Source organism: Salvelinus fontinalis, chromosome 27 (assembly GCF_029448725.1).
Source record: "Salvelinus fontinalis isolate EN_2023a chromosome 27, ASM2944872v1, whole genome shotgun sequence".
Classification (NCBI taxonomy): Eukaryota; Metazoa; Chordata; class Actinopteri; order Salmoniformes; family Salmonidae; genus Salvelinus; species Salvelinus fontinalis.
Genome location: NC_074691.1, coordinates 11,435,966 through 11,462,489, shown reverse-complemented (window position 1 = coordinate 11,462,489; position 26,524 = coordinate 11,435,966). Strand labels below are relative to the sequence as shown.

General features: G+C 43.3%; 2 protein-coding genes across 13 annotated transcripts in view; one reads left to right on the top strand and one right to left on the bottom strand.

Moving 5' to 3' along the window:
* Positions 1-21,996, bottom strand: part of lama2 (laminin, alpha 2) — a 166,862-nt gene extending 144,866 nt beyond the window's left edge. For all 12 annotated transcript variants that reach the window (XM_055884711.1, XM_055884714.1, XM_055884712.1 and 9 more), the window contains exon 1: positions 21,859-21,996. In XM_055884711.1, the coding sequence (XP_055740686.1) occupies positions 21,859-21,925 (67 nt within the window). In that variant the 5' untranslated portion in view covers positions 21,926-21,996. The remainder of the gene's footprint in view (positions 1-21,858) is intronic.
* A 506-nt stretch (positions 21,997-22,502) lies between these two features.
* Positions 22,503-25,713, top strand: si:dkey-126h10.1 (vesicular inhibitory amino acid transporter). The gene is made up of 2 exons (XM_055885887.1): positions 22,503-23,081; positions 23,997-25,713. The coding sequence occupies exons 1-2, from the start codon at positions 22,815-22,817 to the stop codon at positions 25,143-25,145; spliced, it is 1,416 nt and encodes a 471-aa protein (XP_055741862.1). The 5' UTR covers positions 22,503-22,814; the 3' UTR covers positions 25,146-25,713.
* Positions 25,714-26,524: the final 811 nt, after the last annotated feature.

The window sequence follows — 26,524 nt, the reverse complement described above, 5'->3', positions numbered from 1 at the left end:
ACCACCCCTCATCACTGTCAAACGCTCCCTAAAACACTTCAGCGAGCAGGCCTTTCTAATCGACCTGGCCCGGGTACCCTGGAAGGATATTGACCTCATCCCGTCAGTTGAGGATGCCTGGTCATTCTTTAAATGTTACTTCCTCACCATATTAGACAAGCATGCTCCGTTCAAAAAATGCAGAACCAAAAACAGATATAGCCCTTGGTTCACTCCAGACCTGACTGCCCTCGACCAGCACAAAAACATCCTGTGGCGAACTGCAATAGCATCGAAGAGCCCCCGCGATATGCAACTGTTCAGGGAAGTCAGGAACCAATACACGCAGTCAGTCAGGAAAGCAAAGGCCAGCTTTTTCAAGCAGAAATTCGCATCCTGTAGCTCTAACTCCAAAAAGTTCTGGGATACTGTAAAGTCCATGGAGAACAAGAGCACCTCCTCCCAGCTGCCCACTGCACTGAGGCTAGGTAACACGGTCACCACCGATAAATCCGTGATAATCGAAGACTTCAACAAGCATTTCTCAATGGCTGGCCATGCCTTCCTCCTGGCGACTCCAACCTTGGCCAACAGCCCCGCCCCCCCCCGCTGCTACTCGCCCAAGCCTCCCCAGCTTCTCCTTTACCCAAATCCAGATAGCAGATGTTCTGAAAGAGCTGGAAAACCTGGACCCATACAAATCAGCTGGGCTTGACAATCTGGACCCCCTATTCCTGAAACTGTCCGCCGCCATTGTCGCACCCCCTATCACCAGCCTGTTCAACCTCTCCTTCGTATCATCTGAGATCCCCAAGGATTGGAAAGCTGCCGCGGTCATCCCCCTCTTCAAAGGGGGAGACACCCTGGACCCAAACTGTTACAGACCTATATCCATCCTGCCCTGCCTATCTAAGGTCTTCGAAAGCCAAGTCAACAAACAGATCACTGACCATCTCGAATCCCACCGTACCTTCTCCGCTGTGCAATCCGGTTTCCGAGCCGGTCACGGGTGCACCTCAGCCACGCTCAAGGTACTAAACGACATCATAACCGCCATCGATAAAAGACATTACTGTGCAGCCGTCTTCATCGACCTGGCCAAGGCTTTCGACTCTGTCAATCACCATATTCTTATCGGCAGACTCGGTAGCCTCGGTTTTTCTAATGACTGCCTTGCCTGGTTCACCAACTACTTTGCAGACAGAGTTCAGTGTGTCAAATCGGAGGGCATGTTGTCCGGTCCTCTGGCAGTCTCTATGGGGGTACCACAGGGTTCAATTCTCGGGCCGACTCTTTTCTCTGTATACATCAATGATGTTGCTCTTGCTGCGGGCGATTCCCTAATCCACCTCTACGCAGACGACACCATTCTATATACTTCCGGCCCTTCCTTGGACACTGTGCTATCTAACCTCCAAACGAGCTTCAATGCCATACAACACTCCTTCCGTGGCCTCCAACTGCTCTTAAACGCTAGTAAAACCAAATGCATGCTTTTCAACCGTTCGCTGCCTGCACCCGCACGCCCGACTAGCATCACCACCCTGGACGGTTCCGACCTAGAATATGTGGACATCTATAAGTACCTAGGTGTCTGGCTAGACTGCAAACTCTCCTTCCAGACTCATATCAAACATCTCCAATCCAAAATCAAATCAAGAATCGGCTTTCTATTCCGCAACAAAGCCTCCTTCACTCACGCCGCCAAACTTACCCTAGTAAAACTGACTATCCTACCGATCCTCGACTTCGGCGATGTCATCTACAAAATAGCTTCCAACACTCTACTCAGCAAACTGGACGCAGTTTATCACAGTGCCATTCGTTTTGTTACTAAAGCACCTTATACGACCCACCACTGCAACCTGTATGCCCTAGTCGGCTGGCCCTCGCTACATGTTCGTCGTCAGACCCACTGGCTCCAGGTCATCTACAAGGCTATGCTAGGTAAAGTGCCGCCTTATCTCAGTTCACTGGTCACGATGGCTACACCCACCCGCAGCACGCGCTCCAGCAGGTGTATCTCACTGATCATCCCTAAAGCTAAAACCTCATTTGGACGCCTTTCCTTCCAGTTCTCTGCTGCCTGCGACTGGAACGAATTGCAAAAATCTCTGAAGTTGGAGACTTTTATCTCCCTCAACAACTTTAAAAATCTGCTATCCGAGCAGCTAACCGATCACTGCAGCTGTACATAGTCCATCTGTAAACTACCCACCCAATTTACCTACCTCACCCCCCATACTGCTTTTATTTATTTACTTTTCTGCTCTTTTGCACACCAGTATCTCTTCTTGCACATATTCATCTGATGATTTATCACTCCAGTGTTAATCTGCTAAATTGTAATTATTCGATTTATTGCCTACCTCATGCCTTTTGCACACATTGTATATAGATTCTCTTTTTTCTACCATGTTATTGACTTGTTTATTGTTTACTCCATGTGTAACTCTGTGTTGTCTGTTCACACTGCTATGCTTTATCTTGGCCAGGTCGCAGTTGCAAATGAGAACTTGTTCTCAACTAGCCTACCTGGTTAAATAAAGGTGAAATAAAAAAAAAAATAAAAAAAAAAAAAAAATGATGAGGTAGTATGGTAGCGTAACAACCTCTAAAATACACTGTTCCCTACGCTCTGGAACTTGAAACACTACTTGGTTAAAGTCCGTCCGAATCTTTATACCACCTATATGTGTTTTCCCCTCACTCACCCAGCCACTAACACAGGCTGATTAATAAAACAGTGTCTGGCTCCATTTGCAGCACCACATTTAACACAGCAGGGACTATTCGCTGGTAATTAGAGCGGAGCAGTTGCCTGAAAGCATAGGAGTGAATATCAGTACTGGAGCAAGGCATTTGACTAGGTTTGAAGAGACATGAAATCACTGTATCATGAGGCTGATACTTACAAAGGAAGATACAACAGAGCTCTGAATGAGGAAGGTTAATACAGAAAGATCCCACTACATTCTATTAGCGTTTTTCTCAAAGGACAGCAATTTCTCTTCGCTTGTACCGAGGTCAAGATTTCACATTCTCATCAGAGGCACAGAGGGAGGAATAGTCACGGAATGAGAAAGAACTATCATCAGCTATGATCATACTTTACATTATTACTGTATAATCTAAATGTCAATGGTTATGGCTAAGTACCTCATACTGGTACTAAATTACACTGGCCTTTTAACTGACACAAGGTGTATTTGAGGCATTGATGTTCACATACAGACAGTTGTGTCCCACATACGGTTGCTCTATTGATTGTGGTAAGCCAAACAGGCTACAGTATGTATGCTGCTAGGGGACCTGCTACTGCTATTGTACATTAGTATTTTATTGAATAAGGAGAGGGTGGATTTCTGATCGTGGGCCTGTGTTTGATATATGAAGTATGGATGACAAGGCTGGGCTCAGTCTATCTCTCCGTGCTCTCTCCAGCCTCCGATCAATACTACTTTGGATGCAGCTCCCATTCATATCATGCTTCTGCTGATTCTTCATTCAAGTTGATAAAACAAATTATTGTTTCATGCTGACTCTCCCGCTAGAGTTGTCTGCCAGATTCTTAGAAAGAGATGGATCTTTCTCGCCTAACATCTAACAGTTTTCCAAGTGTGGTTCTTTTCCCTTCATTCAAAATGAATGCCTGGTCTACAAAGTCTGACCAACTCAATGTCAGGAATAAGAAGATATACAGTACTGTAGATCTACTTGAAAGATTTCGCGGTTGTTATGAAACATCTGCTTCACAGTTAGAATGCTCCGTTGATATGCAACATTACTTGCTTGTTGCATAATGCATTGTAAAGCGTCATGTCATCCAGTACACAGTCAACATACACAGTATTACTGTAAAAAGAAAAGCAACCAAAAACGTAGTTGTTTCAACAGATTATTATTAAGTAGCTGGTTCCACAACATTTTATTTTGTTTACTCAACTTTTTGGTCCAAGAGTTACCTGAATAACAACAACAAAAATAATTGGCCCAAACAGGTCCGATTTGAGAAAAAGTTGACAAAAATTCACTGAATTTAAAACGATGTGTTTTTGCTCGATTTGTCTCATATGTTCTTTTAACTAAACTTAACAAAAATATAAAAGCAAATTGCAACAATTTCAATGATGTTACTGAGTTGCAGTTCATATAAGGAAATCAGTCAATTGAAATAAATAAATGATGCCCTAATCTTTGGATTTCACCTGACTTGGCAGGGGCGCAGGCATGGGTGGACCTGGAAGGGCATAGGCCCACCCACTGGGAAGCCAGGACCTGCCAATCAAAAGGAGTTATTCCACACACCAGGGCTTTATTACAGGCATAAATACTTCTCAGTATCATCAGGTGTCCGGATGGCTGCTCTCAGACGATCCCGCAGGTGAAGAAGTTGGATGTGGAGGTCCTGGGCTGGCGTGGTTACACGTGGTCTGCAGTTGTGAGGCTGGTTGGACGTACTGCCAAATTCTTTAAAATGACATTGGAGGCGGCTTATGGTAGAGAAATTAACATTTGATTATCTGGCAACAGCTCTGGTGGACATTCCTGCAGTCAGCATGCCAATTGCACACTCCCACAAAACTTCAGAGGCATTGTGTTGTTTGTCAAAACTGCACATTTTAGTGTGGCCTTTTATTGTCTACAACGTGCACCTGTGTAATGATCATGCTGTTTAATCAGATTCTTGATTTGCCACACCTTTCAGGTGGGTGGATTATCTTAACAAAGGACAAATGCTCAATAACAGGGATGTAAACAAATTTGTGCCTCAAAAATTTGGGAAATTAGCTTTTTGTGCATATGGAACATTTATTTCAGCTCATGAAACATGGGACCAACACTTTAAATGTTGGGTTTATATCTTTGTTCAGTATATAAATTATTATTTGGGCATCTTAACTACAGAAGGCTGTTCAACTGGTTACACACACAGAGTGCTTTTAACCTCTAATGTTTTCAACTTATATATTTGGCATACATGATTACATTGTGCATGTTCATTTATCTTATCCTCACCAGGGATTTGAACTCTCAACCTCTTGGTTCATGGCATGCCGAGCTTCCTGCTACACCACCATGTCTGTGTCAATTATCAGTTAATCAGACTATTCTCTCATCATTGGTTTGATTTACTTATTTAAGCAATTCTACGTTTTTCTGTTTAGTTGTCTAATGTTGGTGAGGCATGTTACTTTTAATGTTACTCCTTAATCACTACGACCAATAAAATATTTATCTTGAGTATACCTTTAACAGCGCTGAGATTTACTTTGAAGTGCAAAGTGTAGCAATACAGGTGAAATCAGTTATTGACACAGACATGGGGGCGTAGCAGGAAGATTGGAATGCTGTGAACCAAGAGGTTGTGAGTACAAATCACAGATGAGAGGTCGAATAATTTTTACTCTATAAATTAACATGCACAATGTAATCGTATGTCAAATGTGTAAGTTGAAAACATTGTATGTTAAAAGCAGTGTGTGTAACTAGTTCCACAGCCTTTTTTAAGGTAAGATGCCCAAATAATAATTTCTAGTTAAATGAACACATGAGACAATTTGAGCAAACACATCATTTTAAGTTGACTGAATTCTTGCCTACGTTTTCTCATGTTGGAGCTAAGTTTGGGCTAACTAAAAATGCTACGTTCAGCTAACACTTTGACTGAAAAGTTGAGTACATTTTTAAAAAGCCCGTGGAACCAGTTACTTAATAATATTTAGTTGAAACAAGTAGATATTTTTACAGTGTACAACAACATATAGGCTTAGGACAATAGGCTACTTCCGGACTCCCTGCTCTCCCAGTTTTCACACCCTGATCGGTTGCACCTGTCCTTGTGATTGTCTCCACCCCCCTCCAAGTGTCACCCATCTTCCCCATCATCCCTGTGTATTTATACCTGTGTTCTCTGTTTGTCTGTCGCCAATTTGTTTTGTTTGTCAGGTCAACCAGCGTTTTTTCCAGTCTCTCTTTTTCTAGCACTCCTGGTTTTGACCCTTGCCTGTCCTGACACTGATCCTGCCTGCCTGACCACTCTGTCTGCCTCTGCCCCTGAGCCTGCCTGCCGACCTCTACCTTTGCCCCACCTCTGGATTGTTGACCTCTGCCTACCCTGCCCCTGAGCCTGCCTGCCGACCAGTATCTTTGCCCCACCTCTGGATTGTTAACCTCTGCCTAAACTGACCCTGAGCCTGCCTGCCGTCCGGTACCGTTGCCCCACCTCTGGTTTACTGGCCCCTGTCTACATTGACCTGTCTATTGATTGCCCCGGTTGGAATGTTAAACCATTGTCAATTTGACGTGTCTGTATCTGGGTCTTACCTTAATTCCTGATAGTAGTTGAAACGTATTGAACAGTGATGAAGGCCCTGCTCTGACATATGCCAGCAGACTGTTTGGTTGTCCTTGAGATCCGTGTCCACATTAGACAGTTTAATCCTGATGCTTAATGTGTCTGGTAAAAAATGAGTACATCTTAAAGGGGTCACGCAGTCGCCCATTGATTGATACGGCAGTATTTATTTTTCAACTTCATCATCGTGGCAGGGTGCACCTTTAAACGCTACACCTTTAAACACTACATTATATCTGCTCAATGCCAAAGCCCAGTGGTGTAGCACTCAATCACTCCTCTAGATGGGTCACCTGTCCAGTCCAGCCCAGTCATCAGCCTTAGCTTCAGACGTGTGTTTGTGTGCACTCTCCAACACACATCAGTCTCACACTGCACACGTACTGCAGGGGATCGATACAGGCCTGACACAAGGACAGCATCACCACGACAGGCCCAAAGACGGATACATATTCTCAAATAGAAATCCAACAAAAAAATCAGATGAATAAGATGATAAGATGATAAGATGAAATATACATTTAGGCATAAATGGTGATGGCTAGCAAAGCTCACTATGACATATGGATTAATGCAATGCAAAGTGGCCGCTGCTTTTCTTGCTGATAGCAACTTTCCATTGCGAGAAAAAAAAATCCATTAGCTATTGTTTATACCCTTTCTTCTTTCTCAAGGGCTGTTAGTGTGATCACATCCCACACCGGGTGATGAGGGATTGAAAGTCCCACCAGACAATTATGGAACAGTTAAGACCTCTGTAATGCAATCTTGAGAGGGAGGAGAGGGGGTTAGAGCCCCCACCACTGACTAGCAGGCTTTGATGAAACAACATGCCGTTTCCCTAGTAACTACATCTGTGGACATCCGCTAAGAAATGAATGACTTCCTCAATAGAGGATAATGACACTTGTAATTTGCAATTGGACAAAAAAAATATACATGTTTTTTTTTGTTTCAGCAATCAGTCATTCATTAGCATGTTAAAAGGCAGGATGAATGTTCTTTGGTTTCTTTCCTTTGGACCTGGATTCAGACAGAGACGTCCAGGGAGGGAAAGAAAATATGAGGCAGACAGACAGACAGGAAGCAGGATGTTATACTGTAAAGGCCACATCCATGTCCTGATGTGCTCTAGGATTACACTGAAAACACAGATCCCGACTTCCTAGACTACTAACGGGTGAAAAACAGAAATGAAAACATGCATGGATATGTAGCATCGATGGGATCAAGGCCGAATAAAGACCAGTCTGATGTCTTTGAGCAGCAGGCAAATATTCTGCAAGCTACAAAAACAGAAATCTCACTCCTTCTACAAATTGCCAGTCAAAATATCCCAACGGATGAATCAATAAGAAACTGACCTTTCGCATCAAATTGGAATACATCCACATCATTGATGTACATTTTCTCTGTAGTAGTAGTCCTATACGTCATTGTCATCGTATTCTTCATCATAATCATGATGACCACCATCATGATCATCCCAATTAGGCCCTATTTCAATTATCGTCATTTCAGCATAGAGCAGCTGTAAACGCGGGCATTTTTTTTCAGTTCACGATACATTATATTATCTGAATTCCATGTTTGATTCTAAAAATGAATAAAAGCAATTGTAAATAAAAATAAAAAGACAACATGAATCCAACACGGGATCAATGAAGGTGAGACGCCTGAACTGTGAGCAGCATCTGAGAGCCTTTCAAATGCCTGCTGCACTTCAAGAAGAAATCCACTCATGGTGCCTTCAATCAATGTTTGATTTACTGCCTTGAACAATACACTGTCACCAGATGTAAGATTCATCATAGTCAAGGTCGCACCATAACAGAAACAAGCCATAACTAAACCCAGTCTTCTTCCTAGAACACAAAAGCAAAAGGATAGAGCTCTCAGAGCTCACAATCTCAGGTTATTACAGAACAGTTAAGCAATTCAGTTTCTTTATTGAACAGTTATTTGCCCGTTTTACATTCATTTGTCTCTCTCTAAATGGAGTCATTGTAACCATGAGCATAGCAGAATGTCCTTGTGTGTGAGTTTAACCTAAGCTACATTCCTTTACAGGTGTTGTGTCGTTTTTTTCTCTCACAAAGTCCTCCTATAGTTATAACTAACTATTGTATAAAACGTTACATTTTCCTGTCCTTATTCAGGCTGCTATTCTTCAGTCTAGAAACATTTACAAGTTCACGTAAGACCATCAATTTATCATTAGAACCCATTTCAAATATAACAAATGTTGATTGGAAGTTTGTGAGTGTTTAGGTTCATGATAAATACAGACCCAGACCAAATGTTTTCCTGAAAGTGTTCACAAGCTAACCTCAGGCTTGTAAACAGGAAAGCACCCAGTTTAGACCTTAATCTTGGAAGACCAAGCTGTCTAGACATGGCGAGGTTCACTGACTGGGTTCCTCATGCAGGTCAAGACTATTCATGAGACCGCAAAAGACCCTGATGGCAGGCAAATGGACAACACACACACACACACCCATAGCACTTGTACATAATCAGCGATCACTCAGGTCGAGTTTGATTGAACGTGAACACACATACACACCACAGGAGGCTGGTGAGAGGTGGACAGCTCATAATAATGGCTGATATCATTACACTGACCACAGTCCTTCCCGTATAAGGTACCACCAGCCGCCTATGATACACACACATAAACACACAGTGCATTCAACAAACATCTCAGTTTAGTAGGATTCCAATGTACATTATCGGAGAGGGAATAATTGGGAAGCTCCACTTTGGTTGTTTAATCAGCTCTTTCACTATCTAAAACACAATTCTCTTAAATTACATACCGCCAAAATGAGGTTGCATTCTATTTCATTTCATGTCAAATAAAGAGGTGCAGTCAATCTGAAAAGTCATTTCACTTGACATTGACAGAAGCACAGAGTAATTTCAGTTGAATTGGCACTGCTTAGCTGCCATTACTAAAAAAATTGTTCAGTCAGAGAAACCCAGGGCTAAGAATTTAAGAATTTCATTTGATCAAACCATATCGAAAATTATAGTAAAAAGGATGTGTCAGACCCAAGTGCATACCACACTGCTAAATATATATATTTGAAATTCATGCCATTTCAAAGATCTTAAAGGGATACTTCTGGATTTTGGCAATGAATTTCCCCAGAGTCAGATAAACTCGTGGATACCATTTTGTGTCTCTGCGTGCAGTTTGAAGGAAGTTGCTAACCAGCATTAGCACAAGTTCTAACTAGCATGCTAGTAGATACTCATAGACTTCAAGTCATTGCAGTAACGCTAGTAAGCCTTTGCTCACGAAACGACCTCTAACTTTCTTCATACTGGACACGGAGACATAAAAATGGTATCCACAAGTTCATCTGACTCTGGAGAAGTAGTATCCCTTAAAGTATCCCTTTAATAGGAATCTTAAGAAAGCGCTAGATCATACTCTCAGCCCTCAAATGTTCTCTCCCTCCTATGGTACTAAAACAAAACATATTAGTCAAGCTCCTGAGGAAAGTTTACAAGACTATAGTCACTCTACTATAGTCTTATTCTAGACATAGTGACAGGCATTTCCACCAATCAAATCCTCTTGAACTGGATAGAAACAGATTTAAAGATGAACCAGTGCGACAAAATTATTTGATATGAGCTCGTAATGGTGCCGATGTGACGTTCCACCAACTGTGATTCTATTGCAACTGCCATCAGGAGCCACGTCTCTGACTGAGAGAGAGAACTCTCTTGAGACTCCGTTACTTCATCAAATTCACACGTACACTTTTCTATGACAATAGATCTTCTCTCAGACATCATGTCTGAAAGTGATGTTCCCAGTCCCCACCTACTCCCCACCGCCCCTCAAGACTGGGTCCCACTGGAATGTCCTATGACAACAAGTGTGTCTTTCCCAACAGCTCTGAGACAACACTACCCACAGTCCTCGTCCGTCAGTAACACCACAATCGTAAAATCATCTGAATGCCTTCTCTTCTTCTATTAACGGGCAATATTAGCCAGGCAGATCACCCTCCTCCCTCCCTCACCTTACCCTAGCTGCTCCTCTCCTCTCCCGTCCCCTCCACAGTAAGTGGTCACTGTGATTTAACGCGGTGCGGCCCAGTCATCGGTAAATCTCCCGTGAAGCAGCCTGTGTCCGGCAGTAGGATCCCCAGGGTGATTTAACATGGTAACCATCCCAGTTTCATTAGGACTCGACCTCTTACAGGGCTGAAGCACTTCCTCATGACCAGCCCAGCCAAGGCCAAAGCAAACAAGCCAATGCTCCTTACATGTTTATACAAGGAAGTAGTGGATATCTCTCCCTCTGCTGATTTACAATGTTACGAGCATATAGATATGACTAAAACTTCATTAATTCCAATGGGTGTTAGTTGTTTGGTTCTTTTTCAATTAAAATGAGAGGGATTGTAGTTACGTTCAAATGCTAATATAATATACTGTAATACATTATCATTGACACATAGGGCAACATTTGTATTTGTAGTTTTATTTGACATCCTATTAAGAACAAGATAGACATGGGCTAGTCATGAAACTCCCCTCAATTTCAACATGAATGATGACAACATGAATGATGTATGGCAAAGCAAACAGGTATCTACACTACAGTAGCCCTACATTCCAACTGAGAAAGATATATAAAGATATACAGTATAAATTGTGCAGTTAATTCCTAGGCCACACAACCTGCAGTCTCTCCTGCTCTGTTCTGGAGAGCTTGTTTCCCACTGCAGTTTACTGTGTTTTCCTGATGGAGATTAACAATATGTCGTAAACTGCTATAAATTGCAGGTTTTGCTGCATTTAAAGATGCTGCAACTCGTAATTCACATATTCCGTTTGACAGCTTTTTAGCAGATTTCTGCCCATAAAATGCTATAGTTCATAAAAGCGACCAGACTGCCTTTATGGCGAGTCCTTCCGTCAAACGAGAAAATGTAAGAAAATATAATTAGAATAGAACATCTGTTCGCTCTAAAGACCATTTTGTTTAAAGCGTTGAACACTGCAGTTAAAGGTCTGACTTCTAGATACTTTACTTTATTGCTTCTAAAGCGGTGTGCATGGCCCTGTAGGGGCCCATCCTGGTGCTCTGAGGTGGATGGTTTGGGCCCCTGGAAGAAACACCTGTCAAAGTGCCTTTAGGTGAGGAGGAGCCCCAGCCCCACCTCCAGCTCTTGTCCCAGCCCCACCTCTATCTCTGGCCCCAGCCCCACCTCCAGCTCTGGTCCCAGCCCCACCTCTATCTCTGGTCCCAGCCCCACCTCCAGCTCTGGTCCCAGCCCCACTTCTATCTCTGGTCCCAGCCCCACCTCTATCTCTGGCCCCAGCCCCACCTCTATCTCTGGCCCCAGCCGCACCTCCAGCTCTGGTCCCAGCCCCACCTGTATCTCTGGCCCCAGCCCCACCTCCAGCTCTGGTCCCAGCCCCACTTCTATCTCTGGTCACCGCACCACCTCTATCTCTGGCCCCAGCCCCACCTCCAGCTCTGGTCCCAGCCCCACCTCTATCTCTGGCCCCAGCCCCACCTCCAGCTCTGGTCCCAGCCCCACCTCTATCTCTGGCCCCAGCCCCACCTCCAGCTCTGGTCCCAGCCCCACTTCTATCTCTGGCCCCAGTAGAGGTTGGCCGATTATGACTTTTCAACGCCGATACCGATACCGATTATTGGAGGACCAAAAAAAGACGATACTGATTAATCGGTCGATTTTTATATATATATATTTGTAATAATGACAATTACAACAATACCGAATGAACACTTTTATTTTAACTTAATATAATACATAAATAAAATCAATTTAGTCTCAAATAAATAATGAAACATGTTCAATTTGGTTTAAATAATGCAAAAACACAGTGTTGGAGAAGAAAGTAAAAGTGCAATATGTGTCATGTAAAAAAACCTAATGTTTAAGTTCCTTGCTCAGAACATGAGAACATATGACAGCTGGTGGTTCCTTTTAACATGAGTCTTCAATATTCCCAGTTAAGAAGTTTTAGGTTGTAGTTATTATAGGTATTCTAGGACTATTTCTCTCTATACCATTTTTATTTCATATACCTTTGACTATTAGATGTTCTTATTGGCACTATAGTATTGCCAGCCTAATCTTGGGAGTTGATAGGCTTGAAGTCATAAACAGCGCTGTGCTTCAAGCATTGCAAAGAGCTGCTGGCAAACGCAGGAAAGTGCTGTTTGAATGAATGCTTACGAACCTGCTCCTGCCTACCACCGCTCAGTCAGGCTGCTCTATCAAATATCAAATCATTGACTTAATTATAATAAACACACAGAAATACGAGCCTTAAGTCATTCATATGGTCAAATCTGGACACTATCATTTCGAAAACAAAACGATTATTCTTTCAGTGAAATATGGAACCGTTCCGTATTTTATCAAACGGATGACAAACCTAAGTCTAAATATTTCTGTTACATTACGCAACCTTGAATGTTAAGTCATAATTATGTAAAATTCTGGCAAATTAATTACGGTCTTTGTTAGGAAGACATGGTCTTCACACAGTTCGCAACGAGCCAGGCGGCCCAGACTTCTGCATATACCCTGACGCTGCTTGCACTGAACGCAAGAGAAGTGACACAATTTCCCTAATTAATATTGCCTGCTAACATGAATTTCTTTTAACTAAATTTGCAGGTTTAAAAAAAGATACAATACTTGTGTATTGATTTTAAGAAAGGCATTGATGTTTATGGTTAGGTACATTGGTGCAACGATTGTTCTTTTTTCACGAATGCACTTTTGTTAAATCATCACCCGTTTGGAGAAGTTGAAGTAGACTGTGATTTGATGATAAATGAACAGGCACCGCATTGATTATACGCAACGCAGGACAAGCTAGTTAAACTAGTAATATCATCAACCATGTGTAGTTAACTAGTGATTATGTTAAGATGGATTGTTTTTTATAAGATAAGTTTAATGCTAGCTAGCAACTAACCTTGGCGTCTTGCTGCACTCGTGTAACAGGTGGTCAGCCTGCCACGCATTCTCCTCTTGGATTGCAATGTAATCGGCCATAATTGGCTTCCAAAAATGACGATTACTGATTGTTATGAAAACTTGAAATCGGCCCTAATTAATCAGCAATGCCGATTAATCGGTCGACCTCTAGTCCCCAGCCCCACCAGCTCTGGTCCCAGCCCTACCTCCAGCTCTGTTCCCAGCCCAACTTCTATCTCTGGTACCAGCCCCACCTCCAGCTCTGGTCCCAGCCCCACTTCTATTTCTGGCCCCAGCCCCCCCTCCAGTTCTGGCCTCAGCCCCACTTCCAGCTCTGCTTCCAGCCCCACCTCTAGTTCTGCTTCCAGCCCCACCTCCAGTTCTGGCCTCAGCCCCACCTCCAGCTCTGCTTCCAGCCCCACCTCTAGTTCTGGCCTCAGCCCCACCTCCAGCTCTGCTTCCAGCCCCACCTCTAGTTCTGGCCTCAGCCCCACCTCCAGCTCTGCTTCCAGCCCCACCTCTAGTTCTGGCCTCAGCCCCACCTCCAGCTCTGCTTCCAGCCCCACCTCTAGTTCTGGCCTCAGCCCCACCTCCAGCTCTGCTTCCAGCTCTGCTTCCAGCCCTACCTCCAGCTCTGCTTCCAGCCCCCCCTCCAGTTCTGGCCTCAGCCCCACCTCCAGTTCTGGCCTCAGCCCCACCTCTAGTTCTGGCCTCAGCCCCACCTCTAGTTCTGGCCTCAGCCCCACCTCCAGTTCTGGCCTCAGCCCCACCTCCAGCTCTGCTTCCAGCCCCACCTCCAGTTCTGGCCTCAGCCCCACCTCCAGCTCTGCTTCCAGCCCCACCTCCAGTTCTGGCCTCAGCCCCACCTCGAGCTCTGCTTCCAGCCCCACCTCTAGTTCTGGCCTCAGCCCCACCTCCAGCTCTGCTTCCAGCCCCACCTCCAGTTCTGGCCTCAGCCCCACCTCCAGCTCTGCTTCCAGCCCCACCTCTAGTTCTGGCCTCAGCCCCACCTCCAGCTCTGCTTCCAGCCCCACCTCTAGTTCTGGCCTCAGCCCCACCTCCAGCTCTGCTTCCAGCCCCACCTCTAGTTCTGGCCTCAGCCCCACCTCCAGCTCTGCTTCCAGCCCCACCTCTAGTTCTGGCCTCAGCCCCACCTCCAGCTCTGCTTCCAGCCCCACCTCTAGTTCTGGCCTCAGCCCCACCTCCAGCTCTGCTTCCAGCCCCACCTCTAGTTCTGGCCTCAGCCCCACCTCCAGCTCTGGCCCAGTGAATGTCCAGCTGTCTAAACGGTAAACAGAATGTGTAAGAATGTGCCTCACTCTATCGCCCCTGGTCAGGGGGCTTCTGTTGGGCTAAATAAATAATGCAATGGAAGAAGAAGGTGACTCAGACTGTCTGAAAGGACACGACAAGGAGAAAAAGTGTGTCTTGTGTGTGGGATAATTATGTTCCCAGACATAGGATGCACAACAAGTAGTAGGAACAGAACAGCAGTACCACAGTGGAGGGGAGATGTTCTCCAGTTTCACAAGAGAATGTTTGGCGGTGTGCCTTCCAAAAGTTCTGCTCCTGTTACTCTACTCAAGTCTGGGCTCGGCTCTGGCCTGGGAGGGGCCTCACTGGTTCTCCTGGGCCCACCTCCCACACCCTTCCTATGTCTGCACGGGTCAGTCCAAAGGCCACATGCATTTTTCCAGTTTTACATTTCAAGTATTCTGTTCCAGTCATCAATCAAACAACACATATATTTACCACAACATTTACAGGGCACAAAAGAAAAATGGTAAAGCCATGTAAGTCCCCCCCCCCGTTTCTCTCAGTCTCAGCAGTCTGGACGCTGTGTTCTCTCTACTTTCCGCTACAGTAAAGTTTCTCTTCCAAGAACAGCATGCACTCACATCTGTATTTTCAATTACACTATAGAGTCCCCAGCCTGGAGAATGTTGTTATTTCCTTTGATTATGGCCAGAAAGCTTTTAAACAGTGTATCCCAGAGAATAATCCCTTTCTACCTTCCCCTTAGTAGGCCTCGGTGGAAAAAAGTACGGATCATCTCACTTCACCGGAATCTCCTCTGTACTACGGCCCTCAGATAGGACGGCAAATCCACTGAACAATCTCAGCCATCTTAATCTAACTCAATTCGAGTTATAAAAATATGCTCTGATCTTCATCTTCATGGCCAGGTCTGCCAATCAAAAATACATTCTAATTTAGTCATAGTATACCATTAGTTGATGAATCTACTAGTTAATTGGATCATTTTTATTTAATAATCAAGCATTAGCGTGAAGTTGACAAGTCAGTGGTGTTTTCTGTGCATAATAAATGTCTGCAGTATGATGTTGATAGGTAAAGGCATCTAAAGCTGAATTAGTCTACCGTTTCCAGTTAAGGGACGTCAAACAAGACAATGTCATTTCTTAAATGAGTTTTAGAGTAGAAAGAGCCCACAGAATAAGTTAGAGTATAACAGTGAGTAAAAGACAGACTGCCTGCTGTCATGGTGGTGGTGCTACTGTATTTCATCCTCTTGTGAAGTCTAGATTAAATTAAGTCCAAACTAGAGAGATAAACATGCATGAAGGACAGTGTTCAGACTTCCTTTAGATCAAGGACAGTTTCATTTTCGGCTCACAGCTCTGTAATATTAAATAACAACTCATCTATTAATTACAGCAGTAATGGATGTTATTAAGGTTAGAATATCGAAACTCTAAAGTGATTAAACAATTAACCGGTTTAAATGGTAGTCAGGCTAAATAGTCTGAAGTCCGACAATAGGTGGGACTGTTGGTAGGTAGCAGAGAGAGCAATATTGCTATGACTTAATATACTGTAAGGCATCCCTTTAGAAAACGTGTAAAGTTATCTTGTTTCTCAGATGCTTATTTCATCCTGGCAATCATGTAACTGGGATATTTATAGCTTTGCCAAAAGAAATAAGACCGGCGATATTCCAAAGATCTAAATCACAGGAATGTGATGGCAAAAAAGGAATGGTCATGATTCAGTGCGATGCTTTACCTAATGTCAGCACTCATTCGAAATATAGGAAGACATTTTTATAATTAATTGGCTGGCAGGGAAAGATTCCTGCCGAAGCCCTTCCTCCTATTGAAATGAAGGCAGAGTGAGAATGGGGCCCCACAGTGAAATGCATGTTATACATATGTTAAAAGCCCATTCCACTTGTCGAGGTGCTATTTGTTTCCAATGAATCACAGCTAAGCACCTCCAACAGACATCTCAATAACACCTTATTTGCTGGTACAGCAATATGTGTAACGGGAAACAAATGGAAATGGGATTCAAGCACGGGAAATGGGATTCACGCCTCGCAGACGACAGGCACAGGGAAGCCAAATAGCCATTAGCTTGGGAGGCTTACGTGGGACTTAATCTCCTCTGCACAGAGCAATCTCAGGCAGGCCAGTGTGGGAACAAATACAAATACAAGGAAAGGGAAGAGGCTACTTGAAGGATCTCTGTGATACTTCAGCACATTGAGTTGATCCTCATTACTTTGTCTGTGCCATATGTCGTGGGTTCAACTCTCAAATGTACCACAGTCTTCCTTCAGCCAATTGAAAGGAGGCGTGACGGAGATCCCTTGTTGGTTGCATTGAGGACAACTGGATGGAATGCATACATTAGCAATTCAAAGCCAAACCTGATGGTGTAATACCGTGTGTAATATCTCCCCTGAGACACGGCTCGCTATGGGGTTAGGCTGATGCATGGGAAATATGGGTCGGACATATAGTACGTGCATGTTTCACTATGCCAATACACAAGGAAGAAGACAATGACCACAACATGATTCTAATATGTCTGTATAACGCACCTATTGACAGATAACGGAAAATACCTGATATCGCAGCCTGTGTAATTATCAACTTTTCAAGCAAGATATGTGGAGAAATGTGAACTGAAATACAGACTATAACATGATTTAGACTCACTATAGATTGAGGCTTTAGCAAAGTCACAATGAACCTAGCTTGAAGATGTTTTTTTGAACTAGTAACTTGAGACAAACGAGTACAGACAGCTCTAAAATCCAAGTCCCTTGGATAGAGTTAAGAGTTAGCGGGTTAAGAGTTAGCGGGTGACTGCTGGCAATACTTTGTGAAGTTGCTCTCCAAACAAGCTGCCCACGGGTTTCAAATGTGACAAGAGAATCCATTTAGTGCGATACAATGGTCAAGTACTTGGAAGCTGAGAAAACATCCAAGGAATCTCCTGTCATTCAAGCTCCCTAGAAAGGAGAAATAACTGACTTTGTCTGTCATACACATTTAGAAAGGAATACCCATTTGCTTCTTCATTAGGCAGCATGATCTGAAAGGAAATGAGGAATTACAGACTAAATTGGTAGCCTTGCTGATAACAAACCAACATCTCTATTCTGTTGCTTCTGAGAGCAAAAACATAGGTATTACATCCAATAGTCCAATAGAAGACTATGATGCTGTCATTACAGAAGCCATTATATTAGAATAGATCAGTTCAGGAAAAGTAGACCCTACTGATGCAGGATTCAAAAGGATGTTGAGTGTAATGTCTCAGGTAGATGACCCCAGGTTTCTGTTGGCTAAGTCATAGGGGACACTACCCTTTTGATGAGTATTCTTGAGTATTTACCTACTGTCCGGTCACAGCCAGGCCTGAGAATGTCACCTGTGAATAATGTACTTCCAGGACATCGTTCAATCATATTCTAGACCCCCAGAATCCTCAGAGGTAATGTGTCTATTTCAGGGGGGGTGAACGGTCAGACCCCTTCACCAAAATAACATATCGGCTCAGCACAGACAACATTCATATTTCATGTGCCCCTGCCTGCTAACATTTACTCTGTAGCCTGCTCCAGTGTGGTTCACCCGGAAAATCTGTAATGGGAAATATGTCACCCAACATAATAAGCATTTTATTTTTTCCAAAAATGTCTTCTGTCCCATCTGTCTTTTGATGCATTATGAATTCAATCACATTTCTTTTTCTCTCTCTGTTGGCTGTGGCTTTGTTTGTAATGTAGTAATCTTAGAGGTGCTGTGAATGTGGCTGAATGGCTGGACTGACGTGCAGAGTTTTGTGGTGTTTTCTCAGAGCCACACAGTGTGCACTAGAGAGGAGAGGCACTGGACTGCACTGAGGTCAGGGGCCATGACCCTGAGAGGTCAGCTGAACACTGAAGGCAATAACAGAACACAAACACTAGTCGCATCCCATGATCGTGGAAAGGGCTATTTTGGTGGTGACCATCCCATCTGGTTTGCACTTAGTGGGACTATCATTTGTTTTTCAACAGGACATATTTATTTATTTATTTTATCTTTATTTAACTAGGCAAGTCAGTTAAGAACAAATTATTATTTTCAATGACGGCCTAGGAACAGTGAGTTAACTGCCTTGTTCAGGGGCAGAACGACAGATTTTTACCTTGTCAGCTCAGGGATTCAATCTGGTACTGTATATCGTCAATTGTCTTTTCTACAGACTTTCTGTCTGGGATTAGTCATTTAAGTCTACACTGAAAGCGTTCTTCCGGATATGTATTTATTTTTGGTGTGGCGGCACCAAATTAGCAGTGTTGGTGCACCGCTGCTAAATGAATACAGGGAAACACTGCATCAAATCATTTAAGTATATTGACAGACTTTCTATCCCAAAACCTCACTGAATCTCTTATTTCTGCCGTACTTTCAATCTAGGATACAATGAATCTCATATATTTTTAGACTCCCTGTTGGAAGGGTCAGGGAAATTACAAAGCACTGTGACTATGACTAAACTTCCCATCTCTCTAAGCCTTGTCACAATGACACAAGAGGAAATCACCAAGCATCCTCTATAATCTCAGTTACAATTTCAACCATGGCTCCTTCTACCTAATAGTAACATGCTAACTTCATCTCTGTTTTGTCGACACTGATCTGAAGAACACTGCAGCAACGCACTACTCAAAACTGCCAGATGTCAGGTCAGATTCCAGTCCAGGATCAGGGCAGCATGAGTGAGGTGAAATTGACACCATGCGTTACCACAGGCCCATCCCTGAGCTACAAGGCCATGGTGAAGTGACCATGGGAGAGGGAGGGAGGAGAGAGAGAGGGGGGCCTCCTGCAGAGACCAAAGGGTACAGCGAGAGGTCAGTTTTACATCACTTAGTCAGGACAGACAGGCCCACATCACATGAGAGCAGTGTCTCAGTGCAGCTGCTGAGTGGGGAGTATGCCATGAGTGTCAGAGGAGAAAACCCACAGCTCTCTGAAGGACTGCATATGGGGCCCATGTGTGAGGCAATAGTAGCCAAAAGGTTATCGGTTCAAGTCCTGGCTGCAGGCCCTGTGTTGTGTTTAGTTGTTTTTATTTATTTAAACACACAGAAATGTCTTTAAACAGGGAAATCCCATTGAGACCAAGGCCTCTTTTACAAGGGAGCCCTGCACACAATCATACAAATTCAAAATATTTACAATTCCAACTAAATAAAACATTTACACTGAATGTCGACTGAATGATTCGATTTTCTGATATTTAACTATAGTGTCCTTCTGCAAGGTCAATACTCAGACTTGTTTACTGTAGTATCGGATGCAACTCGGGGACACAACTGTTTTAGCACGCATGAAGTTCTATACACATACTCACGCAAATATGCTAAACAAAAACAGCCATTCAAACAGTCAGACTATTGTAAATACATGATAAACATATTTTAGAGTCTCATTACCAGGCAATCTACACTTACAATTATCTTTGTTTTGACAATTAAAAATACTCAGTGCTGTTTTATGAACAAGACCCTTCTTCCCACTGTAGACATTTCTTCTTTTGCTATTATTCCACAAAATATTTGTCTTCAAACAAATAGGTACGGTCAGCCATTCATGTTTTTGACAAACACAGCAATTTCAAATGATTGCCCAAGCACCCACAGCAATTGATCAAATCATACTCTTGGCATCTTTTCATCAGTATTGATTAAGATTAATTCAGACTACAGTTGGACCCAGTTTTCATTGTCGCTGTGGCAGAATGGAGTATTGATTTTTCTTCTCTACGCTCCTTTTCTCCCACAAAAGCAGTCTGCAAACAACTCTGCAGGGAAAGGTACGACCACAAAAAGACACGTCTTTCACGCACAAACAAACAGAAATAAAAAAACGAGAAAGTGAAAAGTAGTCCATGTGGCATTATAATACTGTTGGTGGCCTGCCAAACAGGGATGTTACAGAAGTAGCTACAGTATCACAGAGGAATATCGCAGGCCTGAGAAACCTTACATGTCTGTTACAGTAGCTTCCTCTCCTCTCTCATGTGGAGTGGGCTTATGTTGTTGTTTTTGCGTATGATCATCCATCCCAAATTCATCCAGCATCACCATCTGGACATACTTGGAGCTCCGACTAAACATCTGTTGGGCTGATTTGGTGATGCTCTAAATGACCACAAAATACCCAGCATTGGAAGAGACACGCTGACCTCAGTCCGCTCAGCTCTGTTATAAAACACTCCTGATAACTGATCCAAAAGGGATTATCACGATGATGACACATGGCACACATCCATATAATGTCTTCTCTTTCCTGTGCCTCCTTCCTGTGCATCTTTAGAAGACAGGATGAGATAGCACTATTTTTGCTTAACACCTGGCTAAATTTAGAGTCCCCCACCCTGCTTTGGATTCCGTTAACAAACACAGTGACACCTGTTAATGGACACGTGTCCCTTGCCTTTGACAGGAGAGGACACAGACCCTGCCTATCACTAACCTAGAAAACAGCCACTGAACGAAGCTCTATGTGATAAAGAAGAGGGATATATCTCAGTCATACACTGACACAAGGCACAAACCTACAGTGACAGCCAATGATTACATTTCAACCCCATTTAACTCACAGTACCCTTAGTATCAGATTTAAAAAAAACATGGTTTGTATAGATAGCATCAATTTCCTATCAAAGCTGAAATCAGCATTTAAAATGAAGGGAAAGCTCTAACTTAAATCAAAGTGGATCTTTACAATTCATATCTAAGCTTAGATAGACATCAAAACACAGTTGATGATTCCAACTGATATTTCTGATAGAATCCCTTTCTGTTTTGACACTGAATGTAATGATGTGGGTACCCCATACAGTGGTGGCAGAACAAAGTTGTATGGCTAAACCATTTCTGTGGGTTTACAGCTGTCCAAACAGGACATTTCTGGAAAGAGTCTAGAATTCTTCTTTAAACTGTTATTCTAAGATTTGGTTCAGAGAAGACTAATTAGAACATAAATGATATTTTCTCTACTTTTGTCACCCAAACCAATATTCTAACGTCATTTAAAAAATATGTTAATGTGTCTGTTTAATGAAAATACTAGAGTAAGCTCAAAATAAAAGAGCAATCTTGCCAAGGAATATTTGGATATTATTATTTAAACAAAAGGATTGGTCAAACCTGTGACTAATTCACAAATCAGAACGAAATATTTCAGATTGTGAGTAAAGCGAATACTTGGCAAACGATCCACTCACCCCTTTGCTGCGCTCGGCTGCATTGCCATAGCAACGCTATGAGTGTAAAAAACGATAGACCTTTCATTTTCAAATCTCTTCATCAGCGTGCAGTCTGGCGGAGTCGCTTTATGTGCGACGGACTCGGCGCCTGAAATTGAGGGGAATGTCAAAGAGTGACTTTTGCAAGTTCAAGAAACTCTCCCACTCCCACAAATGGGAGGGGGCGTCACAGAACAGAAGTGAAGGGATCATATGGAATGGGATTAAGGGAAGAATAATACCTTTACCAAACTTTACGATGATAATGGTGGTCTTATAATAGTAAGAAACAAACTAACCTATGTGCTGAAAACAAAATGTAACTTTCCAAGTGTTACAATGTAGGTTTGTCATTGATGCTGAGACCAGTGCAAACATTTAGGCACCCATGCTTTTGGTCCTCTATTGCTCCCTCTGGTGTTAAATTTAACTGCCATAGTTGAACTAAGGCCAACTATTTAAATATAAGTTATCTGCACAAAAGCCCTAAACTATTATCATATCTTGTTGTTTCAAAATAGAAATTACAACTTATAAACTCAAATGGGCCCCTCTCAGGACCTTTGCAGAGGCAAGACATTCAATTATATCTGATTATTCTTGCATGATGGACTCATTCTACATCTTAAAAGCCGGAAGCTATTATCCTTTGTCACAGTTCAACAGCCTGTCAATCACCCTCATACTGTCTCACCTGTTAGACCATTTAAATGTCAGGGAGAGCCAATTTAGCCTCTCAGGTTCACGTTGTGTGCAGTGGTCATTAAGTGTGTATGGGGTTGAGCCCCCTTAAGATTGACACTGCTGTCTGCTGGCGGTTAGAGTTTGTGATGGGGAGGGAACCATCACCTCAACAGGTAGCCTCTCTCGTCTGACCTGAGTGGCTGTTTACAGTATAATTTGCTGAAGACAGAGCCCTCTAAACCCACACTAAAATGTCATTTCTAAGACTAGACTGGTTGGGGACACAGGCAGAGCTGCTGTGGACCTCCAGGTTCCTCCATGGGGATGAGGAGAGCCTAGGGTTCGCCCAGAGGGATGAGTTGAGCAGGACCTATGGAGAGGACCAAGAGGAGACCAGGGAGTCACCCACCACCTCCAGCCCAGAGGGGGGAAATGAGACACCTACCAGTCCCTCCAGCAGCAGCTGTCTTAAAATCACCACCTGGGAGGCAGGATGGAACGTGACCAATGCTATTCAGGTAACCTAGATTTTTTACTTCAGACCTTAGGAAAGATGCTTCTCTATGTTTAGCTTTTTGTGTTTTTTCCATTCTCAAGAAATGATTATGGTTATGGAGGAAAATGAATGTTAGATCGTGCACTGGGTGATTATCGATATTGTGTTGTTGTTGTTGTGCTTAGAGGATGCATTTTAATTACAGTATATTTAATGGAAGGAATGGAAGAGCTGAGAATAATCCTTTGTAAACAAGACCATTTCAATAACTACAGCATATTATTAGTATGTAAGTAAATATACATTTCAGCAGTTTTTCCCCTACCTATTCATATTCAAATCAACAGTGTCCCAGACTTTTTTTATAAGATAATCAGGCTACTAACTTTCATTTGTGTTTTCTACGCCAGAGTATGATTAATTGTAAACAACTACATCTGTTCAGTTACTACCTTGTCATTGCATCATCATAATCTTCAACACCATGTACTTTTCCAGCAACACTAAATACCCAGTGTCCTATTGTCTGGACTGACTTTATCTATGTAGAGCATCTACATATTAACTCAGAATCACATTATAAACAGAGTTTGTTTACTTACATTGTTCTGCATTGCAATTTGACTTAAAGCCCGACGTTGCTCAGACTATCCATTTAGGAATTTGTTGCAAGATAAGATTGTTGTATTAATGTTGTGTGGTCTACTGAATAGTTTACGGCACGTGAAGAAATTCAGTTGCACAAGATTGAAGCAGAATGTTATCTTTAATGAATAAGTTTAACATCCTCTAATGTGTGGCAGTTTTCAAACAATAAAGTCTAAGGCTAAGAGCAAAGAATAATTTACACTGTCCTTGGTGATGACTTGTACTTCAATCGAGGAAACACTGTGTTCACATTCTATGTGTCGTTCACTTGTTTTCTTCTTTCTCCTAGGGTATCTTTGTTCTGGGGTTGCCTTACGCTCTCCTTCAGAGTGGCTACCTAGGATTGCTACTGCTCATTCTGGCTGCGGTCATCTGCAACTACACAGGTAAGATCCTTGTATCCTGCCTGTACGAGGACAACGAGGAGGGCCAGCCCATACGAGTGCGGGACACCTACGAGGACATCGCCAATGCCTGCTGTAAGCGCCTGTGTCCCCTCCTGGGCGGGCGTGTGGTGAACGCAGCACAGGTGGTAGAGCTGATGATGACCTGTATCCTCTACCTGGTGGTCAGCACCAACCTAATGTGTCACAGCTTCTCCTTCCTCCCGCTCCCCCCCGCTGCCTGGTCCGTGATGACCTTCCTGACCCTAGTGCCCTGCATGCTGATCCGGGACCTGAGGGTGGTCTCCAGACTCAGCCTGCTCTGCTCCCTGGCCCAGTTCCTCATCACCTTCATCGTGGTGGCCTACTGCCTGCACCAAGCCCACAGCTGGTCCTGGAGGAGGATGGTCCTCTTGGTGGACTTTGAGAGGTTCCTGGTGTCCGTGGGGGTCATCATCTTCAGCTACACCTCCCAGATCTTCCTGCCCACCCTGGAGGGAAGCATGGAGGACAGGGGGGACTTCTCTGATATGATGAGCTGGACACACTCCCTGGCTTGTGTGTTGAAAACCACCTTCTCTGTGCTGGCCTTCCTCACCTGGGGCGAGGATACTAAAGAGGTGATCACTGATAACCTTCCCATTGGCCTACGTATGGTGGTCAACCTGTGCCTCCTGGCTAAGGCCCTCCTCTCCTACCCCCTGCCCTTCTACGCTGTGGCTGAGGTCCTCCAGAGCAGTGTTCTAAGGCTGGAAGCGGCGCAGGTGGGTGTGGACATGGGGACTCTGGTTCTGCGGGGCTGTCTCCTGTTGATGACCTTCCTCATGGCACTCTACATGCCCCACTTCTCCCTGCTCATGGGGCTGACGGGCAGCGTGACGGGGGCGGCCATGACCTTCATCCTGCCCTCCCTCTTCCACCTGCAGCTCAAGTGGACCACCATGAGCAGCAGGCTCAAGGCCCTGGACCTTCTAATCTTAACTCTGGGATCTCTGTGTAGTTTATCGGGGTTGGTTTGCTCCCTCAAGGGAATGATTCAGGCTTTTGGGCGTTGATAAGCTCAAACTCTGCATGAAGACTTCAAGACTTAGTGATGGTCCCCTATTTAATTTCCCTATATCAATGTTCTGGAACCTGTAAGTTGCCTACAGCTAAGGCATAGATATAACATGTTGTATGATAGTATGATAAACCAAGCTATTGTTTGTGTGTTTGATTTTAATTGAGTTGATTTGAGTTATTAACACAAAGGCAGCTTGTAAAATAACGACGTGATTGGAAATTGTGGTAAACAATATAGTGTGACCAGATGTTTGCTTTGCTGCTTATCATGGCAAAGTCACTATGATTCCTAGTTTTGTTATCTATAGCATGAATTGGAATCTGTTGTTAATTACTATTACACTTGAAATTGTAAGGCAATAAATATACCTATGTAGGAAAATATAGCTTTACATCAGTATCTCAGCATGAGAAACATTCTGTTGTAACGTTCTTGTTTATCTGTTCGGCAGACAATATGGAACATCATTGTATTTTAAAGAAACATTTCAAATTGATAATATATTAAATGTAACCGTTTGTGCAAGGATTTGCTGAAATAAAAAAGCAAAACATTTTAAAGGATGTAAAATGTCATCTAAGCCTCTAGTTCAAGAGACCAGCATGTGGAAATCAAAGTAATTAAAAATGGTGGGCACAAATGTAGGCCTATACCAGAGAAGAAGAGGTGAAGCAAGAGAGATAACTGGGCCCAAAATCTGTCTTCTCCAGCAGGTGGCGTTTTCCCCTGTTTATTTTGTATAGAGGTCAATGAACGAGTGCCAAATTTGGTTAACAAAGAATTGAATGGCTTATTTTATCAAATATAAGTTTCGTAATGATTAGGCTGTTACAAGTGTACTGATATAAGTAGGACACGTGACATACCGGCAACTTTGAGAAAAAACACTTTAGCTACAACAGCCACAAAGTTATAAACCCCGCCTATTTCTACATATCTTAAAATGTGATTTTAAACCCAACCCTAACCACACTGCTAACCTTATGCATAACCCTAACCTTAAATTTAAACCAAAAGCACGATATAGCCAATTTTGACTTTGTGGCTGTGTTAACTAGTGGAAACCGTTGTGCTGTTCACACGCGTATCTGCCCTCTCATTGGCTAGAATGGTCCCACCTTGCCTCTTCCCAACTGCCTTCCATTTTCGAAGACATTTATTTTAATTGTTAGGGCGGGCGGGTTAGAGTATGTGGTCAATATACTGGATAATCTGTGCCCATCAAGGGGCCAGGGTTCCGGTCTAGAAGCACGGTTTTGACTGCTCCTACATTTTTGCTTCGGTACTAAAGTTTAACTGACACCCGGCCCAGAAAGACCATTTCCATACAAGGGCCACAGAGAGAAGTCAGATGAGAAAATTCCTAATAAG